Source organism: Mangifera indica, chromosome 14, assembly GCF_011075055.1.
Source record: "Mangifera indica cultivar Alphonso chromosome 14, CATAS_Mindica_2.1, whole genome shotgun sequence".
NCBI lineage: Eukaryota > Viridiplantae > Streptophyta > Magnoliopsida > Sapindales > Anacardiaceae > Mangifera > Mangifera indica.
This window is the reverse complement of record NC_058150.1, coordinates 1,244,198-1,266,858: the sequence shown is the minus strand read 5'-3', so window position 1 is coordinate 1,266,858 and position 22,661 is coordinate 1,244,198. Positions and strand designations below refer to the sequence as shown.

Sequence of the window (22,661 nt, the reverse complement as noted above, 5' to 3'; positions counted from 1 at the left end):
GATTAATTATTATTATTCTTATTATTTTTTTACACAAAAATTCAAAGAAGCCTTGAGATTAACGGTAAAACGTTGACATGTGCGACACATTTTTGAGATGCTTATTCTGACTCAAAACAGTTTTTTTTTTTTTTTAAATTGAGTAAATTTAGTGTTGGTAAATTTTGTAGACACATTTTTCCAAGGGGATTTTTTATTAATTATCCTTTTAAAAACCCCCTATAGTTTTACTTATTTCATAGAAACCCTATGGTTTTACATAAAGACCCTTGTAGTTTTATTTTGTGTACTGTGGCCCCTATATTTTTACTTTATACAAAGAACCCATGTAGTTTTTAAGGTCCCCTATTGTGTTCATTGTTGTCCTAAGGACCCTTTAGATGCTTGGATTCACTTTATTGCAAAAGACTCGTGTAACTTTGTATCACCACTTTTTGTTGATAAAGAAGTGACGGTTAGAAAAAAAAAAGAGGGTTTTTAAATAAATATAATATTTATTTTTTAATTTGTTAATTAAAGATGATATAGTAATTTAGAAAAGTAAAATAATTATAGATATCATATTAATTTAAATTTATGAACAGTGTATCATTATACTTCAAGTTAGCAAAGTTTTAGTTTAGGTAAAAGAAATATTATTTATATCATCTAAACGTAAAAAATGGATCAATGGGCAAACTTTGGGTGGAAAAATGTGATTTAGCCTAACAAAAATAAGGAAGAATCTACTTTTATGGAAATCCATTTAATATTATGTAATTTTTGCCTATATTGCATTTTTTTCTCTTTCCATTAATCTATTCATTTATTAGGTAATCTTTGCCCGTAGTGCATTTTAGTCGTTTTCTGTTGGTCAATATTTTAATTTGCTAAAAATACAAAGGGGCGTTAATTATGGGAATCTGAACATGGAAAATATGAAAATGGTAAGTTTAAAGACTAACTTTAAGAATATCGAATTACTTTATGAACCCTGTAAGAGTTTGACAATGGATTCTTGTTGATTCGCTTAAAATAGTCGATGCCTATAAATTTAGCGACATTTCTGGTTCGTCTTGAGCAGTTGCAATGGCTGCCACCGTCGTCAAGAACGTGATTTTTTCATCTGTTCTTGCGCTGGGTGCTCTCTTTCTTTTTGTTCCTGCTGTTTCATGCAATGAAAAGCTTCTTGAGACATGCGGGATCAAGACGATTTATCAACTTGGAGATTCAACAGCTGACACAGGCAATCTCATTCGCGAGAACCCTCAAGCTGGCTGCGATCGTCTTCCCTATGGACAATATTATTTCAAGAAGGCAACTGGTAGATGCTCAAACGGGCTCCTAATCATCGACTTCATGAGTAAGAATCCATTCTCTTAATCTTCTGTCTCAGCCAGACTCGACTCTTCTGTGTTAAAGCACGAAAACTTACCCCATGATGCGTTTCTGCCTTTTCAGAACCCTGAAAGGCTCCTAACGAAAAATTATGGGAGGTTTCCGAGAATATAAAAAGAAATTCAAATTTTTTTTTATTGTTTAATGGGTTAAAAATTAATTTTATATATCACTTTTTTTTTTTCATTTCAAACTCTAATTCTAATTTTGTCTTTTATAAAACTTCTCTTCCTTCTTCTTTCTTCTTTCTAGAGTGGTAAAACTCATTTTCTTTTAATCTTCAACTATTTTAATTAGGGTTACATTTGAATCAAATCTATTCGAACTTAAACTTAAATTTGGTTTAAATAAATTCAAAACGAATTAATCCTATACGAGCTCGATTGTGCTCGAGCTTGAACTATTCGTTAAAATTTTCAATTAAAAGTTTTAATATAAAACGACATCATTTTGACCGATATGTATTAAAATAACGTCGTTTTAATAACAAAAAACGAGCTAAACTAAATTCAAACTGAGTTTGAGCTTCACTTTTACATATTCGAGTTTGAATTCGAGCTCAGTTATATATAAACCGAATCGAGTTTGAGTTCAACTATATGTAAATCGAGTCAAATTCAAACTCAGTTTGACTCAAATCTAATCCTAATTTTAACTATTAGTAAATGTTACGAAAATTTGTTTAATTAAATTTAATATATATTATTTATTCGGTTATGAGTTGATAAATCGAATTGATTGAGTGCACGCCTTCTTAGTGCTATAAAGTTACTGTATTTCATCTATATTTTCGTTTATAGCTTCTGTGCTACAACATTAAAAATACAACTATGACTGTTTCATCTTTGCAGCAATATCAGCGGGTGTCCCTTTTCTTGAAGCCTACTTGAATCCGAATCCCAAGACTCGCTTTAACGGATTGAACTTCGCCGTTTCTGGGGCTACAGCTTTGCCTGCGAGCATTCTAGCAGAAAGAAATATTCCATCCCCAGTAACCAACAGTTCTCTGGATAAACAACTCGACTGGATGTTCTCCTATTTCAATACAACAGCATGCAGCAACTATACAGGTCAGTTCATAGATTCCAAGCAAATTTTACAAAAACTTTGAAGAAAGTTTAAATTTTTAAATGCATATATGAATGTTTGAATCTTTGATAGACTGTATGAGGAGATTAAACAATACCCTCTTCGTGGCTGGGGAGATTGGAGGCAATGACTATACCTATGCCTTGTTATTGGGAGGCAAAGATCTTGAGGAGGCGAAGGCTTTGGTGAGAGACATTGTGCAGGCCACCAAGGAAGCTGTTAGAGTGAGTGTTTTTTTTTTTCTAATATATTATTTGCTTATCAATTATTAAAGTTAAATTTCTGAGTTAATTGTTGGGTTTGCTTGCAGAGGGTTGTTGGTTATGGTGGTAGAAGAATTGTTGTTCCTGGGCATTCTCCAATCGGATGCTCGCCGATGTATTTGACAGCATTTAAGGCCAATGATTCTGCTGCATATGACGAGTTTCATTGCCTCAAGGAGTATAATAACTTGGCATCTTATCATAATCAGCTTCTTCAGGAAGCCCTTGAAGAATTAAGAAGAGAACACCCTAATGTGGCTATCGTCTATGGCGATTTTTACAGTGCATACATGTGGATTCTGCAAAATGCTCATTCGCTTGGTGAGTCTTTTGCATCTTGCCTCATAAAAAAGAAAAAAATAGATACCGAAAAACTAGATAGGAAAGGATTTAAGAGTCTTGAATCAATATAAACCTAGTGTCTCATTCTCCCTCAGCAGCATCCTTTAAAGGCAAAAACTTGAAGTGACCTACCAGATACTCTTCTCAAACCTCTTGTCTGAGGGAGCTTGTGTAGATGCTGAAAATCTCATAGAATTTGAGGGTTTTGAGTCATTACAGACTCATTATTTTTATTTCCATCAAAACCGTGAGGCCAATAAAATTCAAAACAAACAATACCTTGTTAATGCAGATTGTGATAACATCAACTTATATTATGCATACCATATATACTCTCAGGCAAAACCATATAGACAATACCTTATCACTTCAATTGACCTGTTACGTGCAAATCGAGTAAATATCAATATATACTATGCACATCATACATAGATATAGGAGTTTCTTGGATCACAAAGACCTTCTTCATATGGACAATACCTTATTAATCTTATCCTACGCTGATATTATATGCAGAAGCAGCATGCATTTCTAACGTCGCTTTATTGTTTATATGTAAATGAAACAGGTTTTGATGCGACAAAGGTGCAAAAAGCTTGCTGCGGCATTGGTGGTGAGTATGATTTCAATGTCAGAAAGTTGTGTGGAAGTCCTGGCGTACCAGTCTGTGCAAACCCCTTTGAACGCATCAGCTGGGATGGAATTCATTTTACCCACAAGGCCTATGAACACATTGCCTCTTGGCTCATCCGCGATATCCTGCCAAAACTTCAATGTAGTTCTTGAAAACTAGCACTCAAACAAAGTGACTCCAAAGTTTCAGTGTAGTTCTTGAACATGAGCATTCAAAGAAACTCTCTGATTAATAAAATATTTGTTCTTGATCGATCAGTTTTGTGACAGTGACAAGCCAAACCTGCACAAGAGGCACCTCAAGTTTGGTTCAAATTTAGAATAGTTAGTTGGTGATGAGTTCGCCAAAGAAACCGTCCCAAAGGAGAAGAAGTTATCCACCAATTTCCAATAACTCAATTGATTCAAACTCAAACTAGGTTTACTTGAGCCCTACGTTAATCCGAGCTTTGATGGAATCCACCCCTTAAGCATGTTTGTAATCATACTATATATATAACAAACAGTTAATATTGTAGTTCGCATATTTGAGCATCGGATTCTACCACCTCTTATTGATGATCTCTTTCTTGCTGTTCGTCCTCCTTCATGCAGTGCACATGATCGTCTTAAGAGTTGTGGGTTAATTTGATGCCACTAGCTGATCGTCCGCAGCACAATCAGCCGGTTTCCCTTTTATTTTTTGTTGCCTGCTTGAACCCGAAAGCATCATGCACTACTCGTGATAATTAATGGCATGAAATTTGCAGTTGCTATTAATAGAAATCATCACTGGGATGGCATATATTCGGTGGATAATTTATTTAGCTGATGGGCTGCTTCCTGTTGAAGTTGACGATCAATGTATATATTTTCTCATGTTAAACAAAGAGTTTGAACAGCCGTTTTGGTTGAAATGGTGGAGTCATATTCGAACCATATAATTCTTGTTTGTTTTGAGCTTTAATGGCTGCTACCATCAACAACTTGCTTTTCTCTTTTGTTCTTTTGCTCGGTGCTGTCTTTCTTCTTGTTTCTCCAGCTTCATGCAATGAGAATCTTCTTGAGAAATGTGGGATCAAAACAATTTATCAGCTTGGAGACTCGATATCAGACACGGGCAATCTCGTTCGAGAGAACCCTCAAGTTGTGTGTGCTCGCCGTCCCTATGGACAATACTTCTTCATGAATGCAACTGGTAGATGCTCAGACGGGTTACTCATAATCGACTTTTTCAGTAAGAAATAATCCATTTTCTTCTTCTTTGTTAGTTTGGCTTCTGTTTAAAATAGCATTCTTTGCAAACTTTTGCAGCAATATCAGCTGCTCTTCCCTTTCTTGAAGCCTACTTGAATCCGAATCCACGCAGTCTGGATAGTGGAATGAATTTCGCTGTTGCAGGGGCTACTGCTTTACCTGCACACACTTTAGCAGAGAAAAGCATTTCATCCCCAGTAACTAACAGTTCTCTTGATAAACAACTTGACTGGATGTTCACTTATTTCAACGGATCAGTTTGCAACACAACAGGTCAGTGCCTCATACTCAACAAAGCAGTTCTTATTAGAAATAGACTCAAAATTACGTATTTTACTTGTATGTTTGACTCTTTGATAGACTGTTTGAACAAACTCAACAATACTCTCTTCATGGTTGGGGAGATCGGAGGAAATGACTATAATTATGCACTTTTTAGAGGTAAATCTCTTGAGGAGGTTACGCTTTTGGTGCCCGATGTTGTCCAAGCCATCAAGGAAGCTGCTACAGTAAGTATTTTTATGACAACCTGGTCTAATAGCCCTACCAACGTATTGTTCATTATGAACACACGTTCACAGTGTCCTGACAGTTTAAGAACTCACAGGTTGAGATGTCCATACCCAACATCTTTTATGCTGTCTATGTAGGATTTGTCTAGAATTATAACATCCTTATTCTTAATTAGTTACTTCCCAATTATTAGAGTTGAATTTCTCTGTTAATTCTGGGTTTTGGATGCAGAGAGTCATTGGCTATGGTGCTAGAAGAATTGTTGTTCCGGGAAACTTTCCAATAGGATGTTTTCCGAGCTATTTGACACTCTTCCAGACCACTGATTCTGCAGCTTATGATGAGCTTCACTGCCTGAAGGAGTTGAATAACTTGGCAATTTATCACAATCAGCATCTTCAGCAAACCCTTGAGGAATTAAAGATGGAATACCCTGATGTGGTCATAGTATATGGAGATTATTTCAGTGCATACATGTGGATTCTTCAAAATGTTCATTCTCTCGGTGAGTTTTTCGTGTCTTGTATCTTGAAATCAGAACTTCAGGAGAATTATCCTGAAGTTAGTGAAGTTCCTTTATTGTTTGTGTATGTACATAAACAGGTTTTGATGCCGCAACGGCGCAAAAAGCCTGCTGCGGGCTCGGTGGAGAGTATGATTTCAGTGCTTCAAGGATTTGTGGAACTCCAGGCGTGCCAGTCTGTGCAAATCCCCTTGAACGCATTAGCTGGGATGGCATCCATTCGACCCACAAGGCCAATGGCTTCATGGCATCTTGGATCATCCAAGACATCCTCCCGAAGTTTCAGTGTAGTTATCCTTGAACACTTCAAGAGAATGATCTATCTATTTTTCACATCTAAGCCAGTAAATCTGTTGTAACTTATGATGCTCATTACTTTTCTTTTGATATATCAAAAAGCTGCATTGAAAGAGTACAAACAGTAATAGTGTACAACTGCCAATTTCCAAAATTAATTATCTCTAAGGTTGACTTCAATTACAAGGACTTATAGTTGGGAAATCACATACATAATCTGTATGAACAATTTTTCATGCAAGCGAAAATTGGTGACGTTGAAACTTGCAAGGGTATGGCTCAGTTTTCGGAAGATTTTCCGTTCATCAAAGGTGATGAATGGAAAATTTCCTGACCAAGCTCTTTGATCTTGTCGAGTAGGAGCATTTGTTCAGTCTCAAGCTGTGTCATGTATTCTTCTTGTGTATCTTCAAGAGTTTCCAGCTCACTCAAAGCAGTTGAAAGTCCTTTAATATCGCAATCCTCAATCATAGATTGAAATTTGTTTATCATTTGTTTCATCTGATAAGAATTCATAAATCAACATTTCAGAATCAAAGTAATCAAGCTACGCAAAAACCTGTCATATTTTCCTAATGCAAACACGAAGATGAACAGAGAGAATAATTGTAAAATGAAGATGCAAATAACAAAAAGTCTTGGAAATCATGGTGTTACCTGGCTAGAAATTTGGCGTGATTTTATTAGAGATGGCTCAGAATCCAAACTAGGTCTCTTCTGTAGCTCAGGAATTCTTCTTGTTATTTGAACGTGGATCTCTCCCCTTGTCACTCCTTGGAGGGGTATCCACTTGTCAGCCATTTCGTTAGGAGGCAATCTCTGATATTCTACAACACAATCACCGATACTTGACGTGGGTAGTAAAGCATTGTGGTCTTTCACAAACAGCATCAGGGGACTGCCGTCATCCAGAAACTCTAAGGTCTGATTCCATTGAGGATTTAAAGTTCTATAGATAACCTAAAAGACAGCCAGTGCAAGGCCATATTATTGATTAACTTAGAATCAAATAGCATAAAACTTCAATCATTAACTACAGTATAAAAAAGAATTAACCATTTTTAGCAGAACATGGGTGTGATCTTTGATATTTTCTAATACACAAGCCAAACCATCAAAAGTACAATGGTTTCCTTTTCACTACTCACATGAGGTTCATGTTGACTAGTGCAAACATGAGAAAGGGGAAGCAGAAAAAGGCCAGTCACAACCAACTGGAGTACCTCAGAAGACAAATTATCAGTTATTTCTATGTCATTTTTCACAGGCACCAGAAGTGCTATGTAGTCAAAACAGGGTCAAAAGAGATTGATGCAAAATTTAACCCTAGGTAGGGACAAGAAAGGCCTAGAACATCAATGTCATAAAAATCATAAATGAGCTGTTCCAGACCTTTGTTCTCTTCTTTAAGTCTCCATACTGCACTCTCACATATGGATCACTCGTCCCCCTGAGATCCGCAGCAACAAGGTCTCGCCCTTCAACAATAACAAGTTCAATCCAACCATTGTCTGGGCTTGAATTTGAACTCTGAAAATAACCAGGGAAAAAAAAAAGAAGAGTATTAGAACTATCGTTCTTGCACAAATGCCTGCACATGCACTTTTAGGGATATTGGCCCAGTCAAACAATAATTATTCATGGCTATGTTCCTTAAAACAAATGTAAGATTCAAAATATGTGTTTATATTGGCCCAGTCTAGCTAAAAATCAAGCACAAAAATCATCATATCAAGACAAGTGTTTGCACACTTGTTCCATCTACTGTAAAATATATGGATTAGGAAACTCAAACCTAAACTTTAAAAGTCATCAAGAGCTTTTATTTTGATTATATTTCTAGTTTTTTAAATTATTATAATTTTTGCTTTTCTAAAAGCATTCAAAGGTTTATTTGATTCACCAATGAAAGCATACCCTTGATCCTTCACAATCGTCAACTCTCACTGTTATTTGAAGCCTAAGTTCTCCAGAAGTGACCTTTTCAAGAGGTACCCACATATCTCTAATTGACCCTTCCACAAGTCCTTCCAAATTCACCCGGGCACTACCAATGTTATCATCTCCAAAGGTTTCTTCACTGTAGCATTTTATCTTAAGGTATTCATCATCTCCTATCTCATCAAGTTCAAATTTCTGATTCCAGGTAGGACTAAAACCGTGTGCAGTCCTTGTTCTTTGGAGACTCTGAAAAAAAAATAATAATAAAAGCATAGACATTAGAGCATGAGTGATCATAATAATAATACAGATTATACATGTAACAATTTGTAACCTTGATATACAACAACATTATCATGGAAAGACAACCAGACCTTTCCATATTGCAATTTGACATATGGATCACACTTTCCCGATTTTTCTTTCTGAAGACCCTTTCCTTCCACAACAGTTACATTAATTTTCCTTCCAGTTCTTGAAAGAAAATTTGATGTACCATTTAGTGATTGCCGTGAGCCACTGCGAAAATTGGTCAAGCTATGTGAACCATCTGAAAATTGCCACTCCCTCAACACAAGACTCACAGCCAACTGCAAAATGCATTTAAACAAGAAAACTATTAAGTTATACAGGTATATTTGCCTGATGCAAACTGAATGAGTGATTACCTCAATTTCATCCTAAACCAAATGAAAGTTTAGAGGAAATTCAATGAAATCAATATTCAAAATTTGAAAGAAAACTTCAGTCTAAAATAGGTAGGTGGGACATAAAAATAGTTGTATAAGCAGACAGAATAATTTTCCATCCTCTCACAAAACCAGTCAATACTAATTTGATTAACTAGTAATTCATTCATTCAGCCAAAAACTGCTTAATGCAATTCATGCTCTACTTTATCACCAAGATGACAGCAAAGAGAGGAATCTTGATGCCCATTACTACTTGCAATGAAATTACGAGAACAATACCTCCCCTGAATTGACCCCCTCAAAAGGAACAGTCATTTCAACTTCTTTTCCACAAAATTCTGCATGCTTGGCTATTATACCAGAGTCAGGCCCTATTGCCCAAAAGGTTGTGGAATCGTCTGCATCATACTTGACCTGCATAAAAAAGGACTTCGCTGATGGTAAAGCAGATGATATGACTACTACTATGCATAGAACTTATGCTGAAAGCAAGATAGATTATTTTGAAGAGACTAAATGTGTATTAGTTTGCAACATGATCCTCTTGCTATTGCCAATATGCCGATGATGTACTTTATCTCTTAATATTTTAATAGATGAAAATGAGAATACTGAAACAAGCTTAGTCAAAACAAGTTAAAACAAAAACTTATTCTCCATCAGCATTTAAACATTCCATTCAGCTAGATATTCCAAAAAGATTTCAAGATGTAGTAAGGGAAAACATCTACTACACATGCTACAGTGAAAATTTAATGTCACTCCAAGAAACCAGTTAAGTCACAGATCAAAGTGCCACGACTAATGCATTTATCATTGGAGACAAAAGTAACGTAACAGCATAGTACCTTGACTTCACAACTTGCTAGATAATCATACTTGACACTATTGAGTGTGAACTCATAAAGGTGGAACCGTATTATTCCTGTTTCTTCATGTAAAACCATATTAAATGTTGAATCCCATCTGGGATCTGAGCCTGGTCTGACATTTGTTCTCCTGGTTAATTCTTCAAGTTCAATCTCCACAAACGTCTGCAGATCTTTGTCATCATAGCGCTCTTCTAAACTACAGTCTGCAGGATTTGTTTGCCTCCTTGATGGGCTTCCTCTTAAACTACATCTAAAAAGTTTACTAGCAGAAACAACTTTCACATAAATGATACCACCAACAGCCTTTTTCCTCAAATCTACTGCTGGCAAAGAGAGACATCGGCGGCGAGGTTCAACCATTGTCTTAACTAATGTGTCATTGAAAAGTTTAACCTGCATGAGGGAAAAAAGATCATTGCCAGCACAAAAAAGTAGCATTTACTAGAAATTATATCCTAGCACTATAGTAAACCCATGCAATGCATAACCCACCAAAACATTGAAGTAGTTTCTTTTCCATGTATAAATTTAAGCTAAACTGCTTGATCGCATAAGCCTTGAGAACCATGCAAAAACAGCTCAATTTGGGACTTACAGACAAGATTTCAGATGAGATGATCATAGTTAACTTACCTACTGACCTAATTACTCATCCCAAGCACAAGGATTAAATATCAAGAAAGATGAGACTTTTAATCTACTTAAAATACCTGTGAGGTTGAAATGTATGAATGCACTATTACCTCTTCCTAAGTCGATAAAAAGGTGTAATTACAATTAACTAATTTATCAATAGCTTCAGTTGATTAATGAAGAAGGGAGTAGAGAGATTGCATGATAACATTGGAAATTCAAGGATATAAATTTAAAAATAGAGAACATAACGATAATGCGCTCAGAAGGACCAACACTGTTAAAACTCAGAAATGAAGAGTTTTCAAAAAAAAAGAACAATGATTGACAATATTTAATTAGTTGTTAAGTGGAAACAACCAGTTTAACTGTCAGTTAACATTATAGTACATTAGAGGGAACAAACAAGAGGATGCCACATCATGCTGCTCCCTCCATCTCTATTCTAAACTAAAATACAAACGATGCTACAACCATCAAACTTGCAATACTGTATTGTCGCTATTTTATAGTAATATTGCATTTGAAAAAGATAAATCTAAATAAACCTTCAATGAGGCAGGGAAAATTTGAAAGCTAATCAGACTAGAAACTATAGACAGAATGGACCAAGATGCCGCAAAAATATATGTATTGTATAAACAGCATAATTTCTTGAAATTCTTTCTTTTAATATAAGAATTTGTGTCATTACACCAAGAAATGATTTTGTGTGCCCTAGATATAATCAAAGTAGGAGCTTTTCCACAATTGTTCTAAAACTAGTTTCTGTTGTACAACAGGCAGCACACAGCACTAAATTTTGCAGAATATTCATTAGATTAATTTGCTTAACTTTTTCTAGTGGAAATCATAGCGATAAGTTAAATTTAAATTCAGAACATTTAAGATAAAGACAATTTCAGATTTCCATATATCTGGATGTGAATATAAACACTTAAAAAACGAACCAGCCAAGATGAAACACCAGGCAGCTCCGTGGCAGGTAGAGATTGACTTCCTCCACTTCCAAATGCAACTCCTATTCTCACTTCTGGCACAGATACAAATGAATACAAAAGTGCTCTCCCTTCCAGAATTGGCATCAATAGAAGCTGTAAAATGTGAACTAGGGAATTAATTTTGACAACAATCAATACTATCAAAACTTCAAGGTACATAAACTTCAGAAACATCAAATCAAAGGAATTAACCCAGGATTTAATGTCTTTAATACACAAAGCATTAAGATGAGTACAAACAAAAACAGAGAAAATAAATGATGCAGCAAAGCCATGGTCCTTCAATGTTAACAACAATTCATATAAAATAGAACCATAAAAAGAAACAGTTTTCCAGTCAATTAGATTTCTGCATGAGAGCTTAATCATAACCTCAGTGACTCTAAGGTCATTTCCACTTACTCATAAGCAAAGTAACTATTTTGCTTCAATTCTTAAAAAGATACCTGGGGAACAAGTAACAGAGGCTGACAAATTAAAATTCCTGCTGCATGGCTATAATTTAGTAACAGAAGGCTATACACATGGTTTACAACGTCTAACCTATGACCAAAAACACATAATCAAATAGAAAAGTAAGCTTCAACTTTAACAAGATAAATTCCTTTTCAACAGGGGCCAAAAAATTTAAAATGAATGAAAGGAAAATAAACATGACATACATCACCCTTAATGTGGAGACTGTTGATAACAATTTTGGCAGTCCCAAGTAATGGCTTCGCCAACTTGGCAAGCAACAAGATGCTTAGGTCATTGGTGTCCCAGTCAAAACCAACACGCATAACTTTCTGTCAATAGAGGAACTGATGCCTTGTTAAAGTCTTAGAAAAATTTTACAACTTACATGTTGAAAAGTAAACAATCATGCCAAAAAATGAAGCAGTAGCAAATACTACTAAAAATTAGTATCAAATTATACAATGTGAATTATTTAATTCTGAACTATCATTCCTCTCCATGCTACAGTTTACACCTCTTAAATGTGTGATAGATCATGCTAAATTGCAATTATTAATTGCATAGCCTTTCAGGAAATATATGGTGTCAAGAGTAAATTACGTTGCAGGCTTGAACACCTCAAATACCAGAGCAATATCCTGTGATCAGGAGGAGAACTAAAGCATTCTCTCCCATTCTCAGAATTTCATTAATCATATAAATAACTATCTATACTCCCTTTCAAAGAAGCAAATAAAGGAATAAGTTAATGACATTTACACATTAACCAAATTAATATATTGGATTTGAAAGGTCCAGGTTTTAGATTGGCAATCCTATTGTAGCACTTCACAAAGGTGCAAAATAATAATAGGGTATAGTAAATCCTTTTGTAGATGACAAAAATACATAGCTATTCTTTAGTTTCAACATATTTTTGCACTCTCTGGCTAAGACACATGCACCTTAAAGCTTATGCATGTGCTTATCACCTTCCAAACTGTACCTATAAATATAAAAAAAAAAAAATGGACAGCTTAAATTTCAAGAGTGCCCTATAAAAATGAAACTTTAAAAATTCTAAAAGCGAAACCGGGAACCAAACCTGATCACCTAAGGAAGACCAGCGAGTTCCGTTAAGACCCAACAAAGGCGAAGTTGAACCTAGTGAGAACTCCTGCAATTCAATTTTTTCCTGCATAAATGATAATCTTTGTCAATAAACACGCTTCATGCTGTTAGCATCAACTCAAAATTTCCTAAGGGTATGTATCCTCACATAAATTTTGGCACGTTGGACAATGTCGACATGAAAGCCCTGTCCATGTCCACCCATGCCGACGCTCGTATAGACAACTACATAAAATTCACCTTCTTTCCATTGATATACATGACACTCAAGGGAACTACATAAATTATCATTAAACTTTAATTTACTTGCAAGCTTGAGAGCAATTATTAATTTTTAAATTTTTTCCCCTAGCAAGCAAACAGACACTCCTAGTTCAATTTTATAAATGCAGAAATGCTTTGAATACGACATTCTAGCCCACATCTAGAAATCATATATTACAAGTCGTTAATTTAATAATTACAAATAAGTAATAGGAAGATTACTTACTATGAGCCTTGATTTGCGGTGCTTTAATCGTTTCTGCATGAAAGAAGATTTAGTTAGGAGAACTTTGAGATATATAATTGACAATTAAAATTCATCCTTTTGTGTGTTTGATCAAGTTCTTCACAGACAAATATGATCAAACTAAAGAAGGTAATTAAGAACTGAAAACTTCTTTAGTAATAAATGATTTAGTTAATCATGATTCAAAAGAAAACATTTATCATGGAATAACAAAGAGTATAAAGTTGCATCTCCTTTCAAATTGTCATAAAATGATTGCTCATAGTTATTTGTGCTTTCTGGACCTGTGAAATATAACTGTCAGCATTCATTTTTTAAGTCATTCTCCAATACAATAAAACAATTGTTTTGGTCATCCTGTAATACAAGAAGATATAGTATAGACCATACGATGAATATTACTTTATTCTCATCCTTATCTAATGGTCCCTATCTGCCCAATGAAATAATAACTTCTAGTATGGTAGAAAGAAATAAAGTCAAAAAACAAGATCTTTTGATATGAAGTAATAGTTGAGATCCAGGTGGAATATATTTAGACACAAAATTATATACATGATACATGTTTCCATACTAGCAGAGAGAATGGGTACAATATATGAAATCTAGATAGAAAAAAAAAAAAGAATTGGCCCAAAGTTCTTGAAACAATCTAAATCTTGAGATGCACCTGCATGGGTAACTAATTATCAGATTGAACTCAGATATATCCAAATATGTGAAAAAAAGGGTCTTCCTGACAAACCAAAGACATAACTGAAAAGGGAGCAGTTCAAAAGAAGTCCACAGATATGCTAGCAAAACAATTTTAGCAAATTTCTAGTGGTAAAGACCAACTGAATCTGTTAAGAGATGCCAACTAATATTGAGCATAAAGTTCAGAAAACAACGAATATGTACTCAGCATGAGTTACAAAAAAAAAACTAATATGAACCACTATATTCTTACCTCAACCATGCGTGAGAACCTTATTGAAAACTTTGGGTTCATGTAGTTGGGCCAAACTTCTATCAACAATTTATTCAACCATTCACAGTGTTCCAGTGGTGTGATTGGCTGCATAATATATGACAAAAGATTTCCTCGTTAAAAGAGAGAGTCTGAGAGAGAGAGAAGATATATTCAACACAAGAAACCTAAGATCCCACATAAAAAGATAATAAGGGACAATATGAATTGAAAAGCTACCGAGGAGTTCAATATGACTTGCTTCCACTTCTTGTTCAAGTCTTCTCTAAGTAACCGACGTTGATGGCTTCCATACTGCAGGAAAAAGAGATATATTTCATGTTATTACCAATTATATCTTAAAAGTATCAATATATCTAGATTTAAAAGAAAGTACAACATATTTGCGTGCAAAGACTCAATTCCTACTCCTATGGCAACCAGTGTCACTGAAAATTTTCATATTTCACATACAAGTTGACCCAGAAACAAAAGGGATTTTGCAGAAAACGTTGTTCATCTTTTTCATATTTCACATAAATCTGCTTGATGGGCACTATAGCAAAAACAACACAAAAAAAAAAAAAAGAATTAAATTAGATTCAACTACCTAGTCAACAGCCATAGAATGGCGCAAACTAAAGTACCATAATTCCCATCAGAAACCTTCATAGCATCAGTTACATACATTTTAACACAAAAACCTTTGTACAGCTAACACTCAAAATCGTTAAAAAAAATTTCACCAAAGAAAAAATGAACCGTTAGTGAGAAAAACAAAAGAAGAATACATGTATCAATAGAACAGAATAAGAGACCAGCCTGCAAAGTAGCCCAGACCGCGATGGCTAGAGTAACCCAATTGGAGAAAGAGAAAAGCCATCTCTCAATGATCCAAAGAAGCAAAATCAAAGGAATTACATACGGAAGTAGAGGCTTTTCCTCCAACAAATGCTTGAAGAACTCCACAACTTCTTCAACATTGAAAGCAGCTTTCTTTTTCCTTCTACCCATTTCAGTTTACACCTTCAACAAACACTTTCTCGTAAAAATAAGTACAGTTTCACATTCTTGGCCTCCAATAACGACCACCCAGAAAGAAAAGAAAAGACCTTGCACAGGAGATAATAACCCGTTCCGTAGAAAGATGCCTTTTTTATGAGAAAATGGTCACCAGTTACTCAAGAAACTTGAACAAACGAAAGTGAATGGAAAGTGGGAGAATTTGAAGAGATCAATGATGCGAAGTCAAGTCAGCTGGAGAGAAACACCACAAAACATAATAAAATTTAGTTGGGAACTAAAAGCATAGCTGGAGGACGGTTAAATTATCTTTCTATAGATATTTTATGGGAAGAGATTAATTTCATATTTATATTAATTAATCAAGATTAATTACTAATTAGCAAATTGACAAAGACATAACAGTACAAAATTTAGGGGGAAAAAAATCTAAATTTCATTATTATTATTGGTACTTCGTCTATAACAGAACGTAAACATAATAAGATAAGATATTTTGTTTCTTTTACTTTATTAAAAGCAATTTGGATTGACTATAACTTTGGATATTTATAATATGTAGTTATATAATATGGATTTATCATTATTTTACACATTTATTGGAATTATAATTTGAAAAATTAATTAAATTTTGTATCGGATTAATCATAACTAAATTTTAAATAAAAAAACTTGATCTATTTTTTTATGTCACATCAAATTAATATATCATATCAGAATTTGCCATATCAATGTCATATTAAAATTCACCAATTTTAAAATAAAAGTGAGTAAATTACTTCTGAGGGCATCTCCCACTCACTTAAATTTTAAAACGACAAAATTTTACTCAAAAGATAACTCACTTAATAAAATAATGTTTTGAAACAGTGTTTGAAAGGTAAATGACTATATTTTATTTAATTTTACAAAATTATCATACCATCTCATTTTGTAGCCACTAAAGAGGATATTAAATTTTTTACTCTTGTTTTAAATTTTTTTTTTGTGTGTGTATATATATATATATATATTATTTATCTCAAATTTTAAATAAAAATACTACAATAATAATCTATTTTTTTAAAATATCCTCATTGATAAAACCTATACAGAAAGAAATAATATCATAACAGTAATCTCTCTCTTTTTTCTCAACCTTCCAACAAGAGAAAGAATCTTTATAATATAAAAAAAATTCTTCAACAAATAAGGCACTTATAATAGAATGATAAAACTTATAAAAGAAAGTCATTATAAAAGATTCAATTTGGATAAAAGGGAGAAAGAGACAAAAATTACCATAGTTATTTTGAGAATTCACATTTGTTACATAAATTTCACAGCAAAATCATTCACATTTAGGTCAGTCTTGATTCAAACTCTTATATTATGTGTTTTTTTGCTTAGCAAATTGAAAATCAAATAATGTAAAATAGATTCATGTTTATATATAATTTTATCGTGATTTTATGTTATTAGATTATCTAATATTGTAATTTCATATTGTTGTATTATTTAACATTGTTTAATATTACATTAATGATTAAAAAATATGAAAATTCAGTTCTGGATAAAAACCAAACAAAGAATAGATTGGTGGAAAGGTTAACCCATGACTTTTCGTCAACCCCTGTGGTTCCACATGTTTGTTTAAACACAAATATTTAAAGCAGTTGTTTAAACTCAATCATCACCCTAGTTTTATATTAGTATAGTTGAGTTGATAATTTTTAATCTCTCAACTTAAGGATGGATGAGAGATGAATAATTCTATACTTGATAATTTTAAAAAGTTTAAAACTCAATCACCTATACTTGATTTTCAATCACCGACATACATAAAATAAATTTTACTTAAATAAAGTTTGAATAACATTTTTATAAAAAATGAATATATGTGAGATGAAAAAAAAAAAGATTAAAAATTGGTGGCAAAGGGTTGGCGTTGCCATTAGGGTTGGCAGTCCACCCCTTTCAATATAAATTTATCTTGAATTCAAATTAAAATAATAATTTGATCCAAATCAAATTGAAATTTACATTGAATTACATAATTGGTAATTTACATTGAATTACTTAATCGAATTCAGATTGAATTAAATTTCATACGATATAATTATGCTTTCATTTTTTGAGGGGAAACTTCACTTGTCGTGCTATCGTTGAGTCGTCGCCGCCAATCCAATAAGTTTTTTCGTGCACGGGAAAGCAATCCAATGATCTCTTATGTTATATATGTCTAATACTCTTATGTTATATTATCTAATCTTCATGAAAAGCAAGCAATTATATATGTTTTTACGAAATATTTGTAAACGCATATGTACATTCATGTGAATAAACACAGAGAAGCAAACAAGCATGCAAAAAATATATGAAAGTAAACAAGCATACAGAAATATTCTTAAGAATATATTCTCTGCAATATTCTATGCAAATAATATATTATTTACTTCTTTTATACAAAAATATGTATAGTTAATTGACTAACATTGCTTCTTTGCATATTTTATATTTGATCTTATTCAATATATATATATAAATCGTGTTTTAAATATTGATACCAAATATTTATATATGTTCTTTCTCTGCAATGCATAATAAGAAATAGTATTATCTTGTTTTATTTTTTAAGATTGAAGATAAGAGCTATTTAGATATTTTAACATATAAAGTGATAAAAAAAATATTTAAGGTATGAAAAGTATGATATAAATATATAAGTAAGCTTAATTTAGGGTAAAAAATTCAATTTTCCCACTAAAAAACTAGTTGGATTTGACATCAACATTGCATTAGAAAAACATAATTTAGCAATGAAATATCGCAACAAAAAAATACGATCTAATAGTTGAAATCACTATAATCATATTAGAGAGATACAATTCGATAGGATTTCACCCCCTTGGGTGCAATTCCAAATGCTTCGATGTAATTCTTGTATAATTGTAACTCTTTGTAAGGATTTCAACGGTTCTAAATTTTGGAAGTGGAAAGAACACTTAATACTTTTCAACCGTTAGTTTTTCTACGACAAATAAGTATTGGGTGAGAATTGTGATGTAAGAATTTAGTGGGTAAACATGTAATTTCATATCAGTTAAGATTGACTCTGAGTAAAAAGCAGTCGTAGTGGAGGCTTCAAAGTAATAACATAATAATATTTTGACTTACTTTCCATTTCTCCAATGAATTGAAGGCTAATTGGATTGGTCGGACCGGATCCAGAATCCGAATATGCTTCCTTTGGCACGGTATATTGACACAAACAAAACCGTGTGGACCATTTCGGCTAAATTCCATCCATTCAAACCATTATTTTTGTAATTATTGAGATTCCCAAGACTATAATGACAACCTAACCCTCAAATAATTATGTTAATTTATGATATACCCTATTATAAAAATGATTTGGATAGGTATAAATCAAATTGAAATTAAAATTTTTTTATTTAAATTTAATTCAAATGAAAGTAAAATAATTCGAATTCAATTTAAGTTTATTAAATCAAATTTAAAAGTATTTCAAGTTTAATTTAATATTTAATTTTAAAGTTTAAAATTCGGTTTAAGTTTATAATTTAAATTTATGATTTGAATTTATTATTTACATGTATAACTAATTAATAAAACAATATTATTTTATTTAATAATAAAAAATATATTATTTTAATGATTATTTAATATTATATTATTTTATTTAATAATAAAAAAATATCATTTTAATAATTATTTAATATAATTCAAATTAATTCGTGAATTAACCATAAGCTAAATCGACTTATCACTTAACTCACAACTCATATTAAATTAAACTTTTTTTAACTGAAATTAAAATCAATTTTAAAATAAATAAATATTTTTAATTTAAATTTTAACTTAAATAAATTTAAATTTAATCTAACTGAATTTAATCAATCTTTCAGATCGACGCATCTCAGGTGGAAACCATCACTGGATACGATTGTGATATAAAATCAAATGATTTTAAAATTAACCATTGCCGTTCCCATTGAGCATCATGGAAAGATTCTCGGAAACGGTGTGAAAAAGAAATCCACCAAAAGTTGTGGCCACCTTGAATTTTCCATGAAGTCTATCTTTATTCAATAATTACATTCTAGTCCCTGATTCAAAAAAAATTACAAAGCTTAACACTTTAGTCTTCAAGAATATTTTTGTAGTGAATTTTTAGTCCCCTAATTAGCCTATTTCAGGACTAAAATGTCATTATGACTTATGAGAGATAAAGGTACTTGAACCAAAATTCAGGGACCACTGATAGTATCGCAAAATATGGGTTCCAAAAGAGACAAAACCGGAACTTACTTAACAGTGTGCCTGAGCCACCGCCCATAATTTTGGGCCAGGATCCACATTTGATGCTTTATTTCAGTTAAGCTTATATAAGATTCAAACTGAAATTATTTTTAAATCAAAATTTAATATTTAATTCACCAATTTCAACTAATTTTTTTTAAATTTGAATTGAAGGTTATTCAAACTTAACCCATATAAAAGACAATAAGTATAGCCATTGTTTCAAGTGGTGACATTATTTTTCGTATAAAATATGAGTAATATTATAAATATTTATTTTAAATAATATATATATATATATATATTATTATGTGATTAACAATTATTTTATTTTTAATTTAAAATCATTAAATAATATTATAACATATATCAAATGTATAATTATTTATATAATTAAAATAAATATACATAATTTTATTAATAAAAGATCTATGACAAACTAAAAAAATTAGTATTGTGTCGGTGATGGTGGTAGTGAAATAGATTGTGATAAAAGTAATATTATATTTACAAATAATAATATATTATTATATGAATGAATAATTTTAAATTAAAAATAAAACAATAACCAATTATAGGATGATGTATCATTATTTTTTATATAATTTGATTGTTGTAATAACAATAAAATGTAAATAGGAAACATTTCCGCGATAGTTTTGAATAAAAAATTTTGACAAGAAATAACATTTTTATTTTTATTTTTATTAATAATAATTAATTTTTTAAATTAAAAATAAAAATTAATCATTTGATCTCACATGCAATGACATATGTAATAAATTAAAATAATTAAAAGTGAAAATTCAATTAGCCAATTTTAGTTAAAGATTATGATGTAACCACCCAGTGAATATATATTTTCAGATTCATTTATGAGTTTATCTGATCTAGAAAAATTTAATGATCTCCCATTTTGATTCAAGTATATCCAAATATTCTGTTTTCGAATTTTACACAATTAAAACTCATAAATATATTATAATTTAAGATTTTTTTTTTGTCTTTTCTTTTTAATTTTATTTATTTTTTGTCAATATTTTTAAACTTTAACGAACTTATATAAAATAAATATAATACGCCATTATTTATATTTATACTGTGTAAATAAATAAATATATTTATTTTACACACGGCAAGAGGGTTGTAGTTTATTAAACTCACAATCCTACCAATACTCGTACTAATAATAAACCCGCAACCATAAATTTCCACCAAACGCGCCGTCACAGCCAAGTGCGCCACGCGCTATATCTGCTATGGTCTGCACATGTAGCTCATCCTCCAACCGATCTCCTATAACCACTCAAATCCTGACACGTCAGCACCACTCTCAATCCCGCCACCTATTTGGCACCCACTTAACTTAACATACTAAAATTTTCCGTTGCATTTTTTTCAACTAAATTTTAAAAAAATAAAATCCTGGGATGGGATAGATGACGTGGCGTATTTTTATTCGGTTAAGTGGTTACTCTATATTTAGCCGTTGCATATAAATTATATATTCTTTATTACCAAATATGTCAAATAAAGTAAAAAGGCCTATAAAATAAAAAAATAAATGCCAATACAGAGCCTCGCCTTGCTAATTTCATTACCGTCTCAAACATACAACAATGAGGCCAGCAACTTCATCATCAAAAGATCAAATTTACAACAATATTCCACCATTGAAGGTCAATAAAGAATCCCATGCGATCAAAAAAGCGTCATCCTTGTCGTCGTCGTCGTCATCTCCACCATCCCACCGCCACCCGGTTATCATCTACACCCATTCGCCGAAGATCATCCACACGCACCCCAGAGACTTCATGGCATTGGTGCAAAAGCTGACAGGGTTGTCACGGTCAAATGAGGAGAGAAATGGTTTGATTGAAAATGGGGGTGGAGGGTCGTTGGCGGAAGACAATAATAATAAGAACGGAAAAATTAATGGTGGGCATGACGACAATGAATCGTCTTCCGTGATAACAACCGAAGAAAATTGTTGTGGTGGCGGTGGTGGTACTGTCGGAGACGGTCAAGTAAATTCTTGTTTCATGCCACCACCAATTTTTGAGCCTCCGAATCCATTTTTGACAAATAATATTCCGGTTTTTACACCGAATTCAGCTGAGTTTTTATGTTCAAATCAGTCATTTTACAATTATACAACTGAGTCATTGCTTTTTTCTCCCAATATCAGAGGTTCTATATCATCTTCTTCATCTTCAGCACCTCAAGGCATGAATGATTTTCGAGAATTTTAGCATTACATATATTTTTACTACTATCATTATTATTATTATTATTATTTCAGGCATAAATTCTTTGATAGAATTCTTTCGATTATTGTTTTTGATGATAAGAATAAGGGTTCTGAGTTTTACAGGATAGAAGTTTTTCTTTTTCTAAAATTTTCAGGAATAATTTTTTACAAAACGAAACAGAAATTGTTTGTTTATTCCTGTCCGTGGTTAATATTAATTTCTTTCAACACATATAGTCACAGCTATGGCTGTTTTTTTTTTTTTTTTAAATTTATATTGGATATATTTTGTAACGTTTTATAAAATAAAAATAATCGGAGTACTTAGAATCTTTCTCCAGAGAACTGCTTGTAATCTTCTTCTGAGTTTTTATTTAAATATATATATTTCAAATATTGTTCCTTATTGTTTGTTTGTAGCAATTACAGTATTGGATGTCTGCAAATTTTGTAAATAATTAGTGATATGATATTGCGTTATCCACACAATTTTAAGTACTCAAACAAGATTGGATGATCCAGTGATCAAATACCAAATTGATCTACAAAATATACCAAAGAGTTTGAAGAAAATATTCAAAATAGCACGAGTTGGGATGATGATGAGAAAAATATATCAGAAATGGATAAGAAATTTGAAGAAA

General features: G+C 32.2%; 4 protein-coding genes across 5 annotated transcripts; 3 read left to right on the top strand and 1 right to left on the bottom strand.

Moving 5' to 3' along the window:
• Positions 1–1,044: 1,044 nt before the first annotated feature.
• On the top strand, positions 1,045–3,962 carry LOC123196447 (acetylajmalan esterase-like). Its single transcript, XM_044610488.1, has 5 exons — positions 1,045–1,342; positions 2,229–2,447; positions 2,539–2,690; positions 2,777–3,050; positions 3,640–3,962. Exons 1-5 carry the CDS (start codon positions 1,069–1,071, stop codon positions 3,855–3,857), a joined length of 1,137 nt encoding a protein of 378 aa, XP_044466423.1. The 5' UTR covers positions 1,045–1,068; the 3' UTR covers positions 3,858–3,962.
• A 359-nt stretch (positions 3,963–4,321) lies between these two features.
• LOC123196448 (GDSL esterase/lipase At5g03980-like) lies at positions 4,322–6,395 on the top strand. The gene is made up of 5 exons (XM_044610489.1): positions 4,322–4,920; positions 4,998–5,213; positions 5,301–5,449; positions 5,685–5,958; positions 6,057–6,395. The coding sequence occupies exons 1-5, from the start codon at positions 4,650–4,652 to the stop codon at positions 6,275–6,277; spliced, it is 1,131 nt and encodes a 376-aa protein (XP_044466424.1). The 5' UTR covers positions 4,322–4,649; the 3' UTR covers positions 6,278–6,395.
• Positions 6,396–6,401: 6 nt separating this feature from the next.
• On the bottom strand, positions 6,402–15,752 carry LOC123196445 (synaptotagmin-5). Of its 2 annotated transcripts, none has more exons than XM_044610485.1 (14): positions 15,367–15,752; positions 14,682–14,756; positions 14,442–14,549; positions 13,472–13,504; positions 12,956–13,045; positions 12,075–12,200; positions 11,362–11,505; positions 9,755–10,171; positions 9,186–9,320; positions 8,589–8,804; positions 8,191–8,460; positions 7,666–7,803; positions 6,931–7,233; positions 6,402–6,774 (listed from the first exon to the last, which is right to left on the bottom strand). In XM_044610485.1, exons 3-14 carry the CDS (start codon positions 14,481–14,483, stop codon positions 6,553–6,555), a joined length of 2,136 nt encoding a protein of 711 aa, XP_044466420.1. In that variant the 5' UTR covers positions 14,484–14,549; positions 14,682–14,756; positions 15,367–15,752; the 3' UTR covers positions 6,402–6,552. The 2 variants fall into 2 exon arrangements, with proteins under 2 accessions (XP_044466420.1, XP_044466419.1); XM_044610484.1 differs by having other exon boundaries at positions 15,264–15,751.
• A 5,607-nt stretch (positions 15,753–21,359) lies between these two features.
• Positions 21,360–22,332, top strand: LOC123197073 (VQ motif-containing protein 20). Its single transcript, XM_044611257.1, has one exon. The coding sequence runs from the start codon at positions 21,386–21,388 to the stop codon at positions 22,016–22,018; it is 633 nt and encodes a 210-aa protein (XP_044467192.1). The 5' UTR covers positions 21,360–21,385; the 3' UTR covers positions 22,019–22,332.
• The last annotated feature ends 329 nt before the right edge of the window (positions 22,333–22,661 follow it).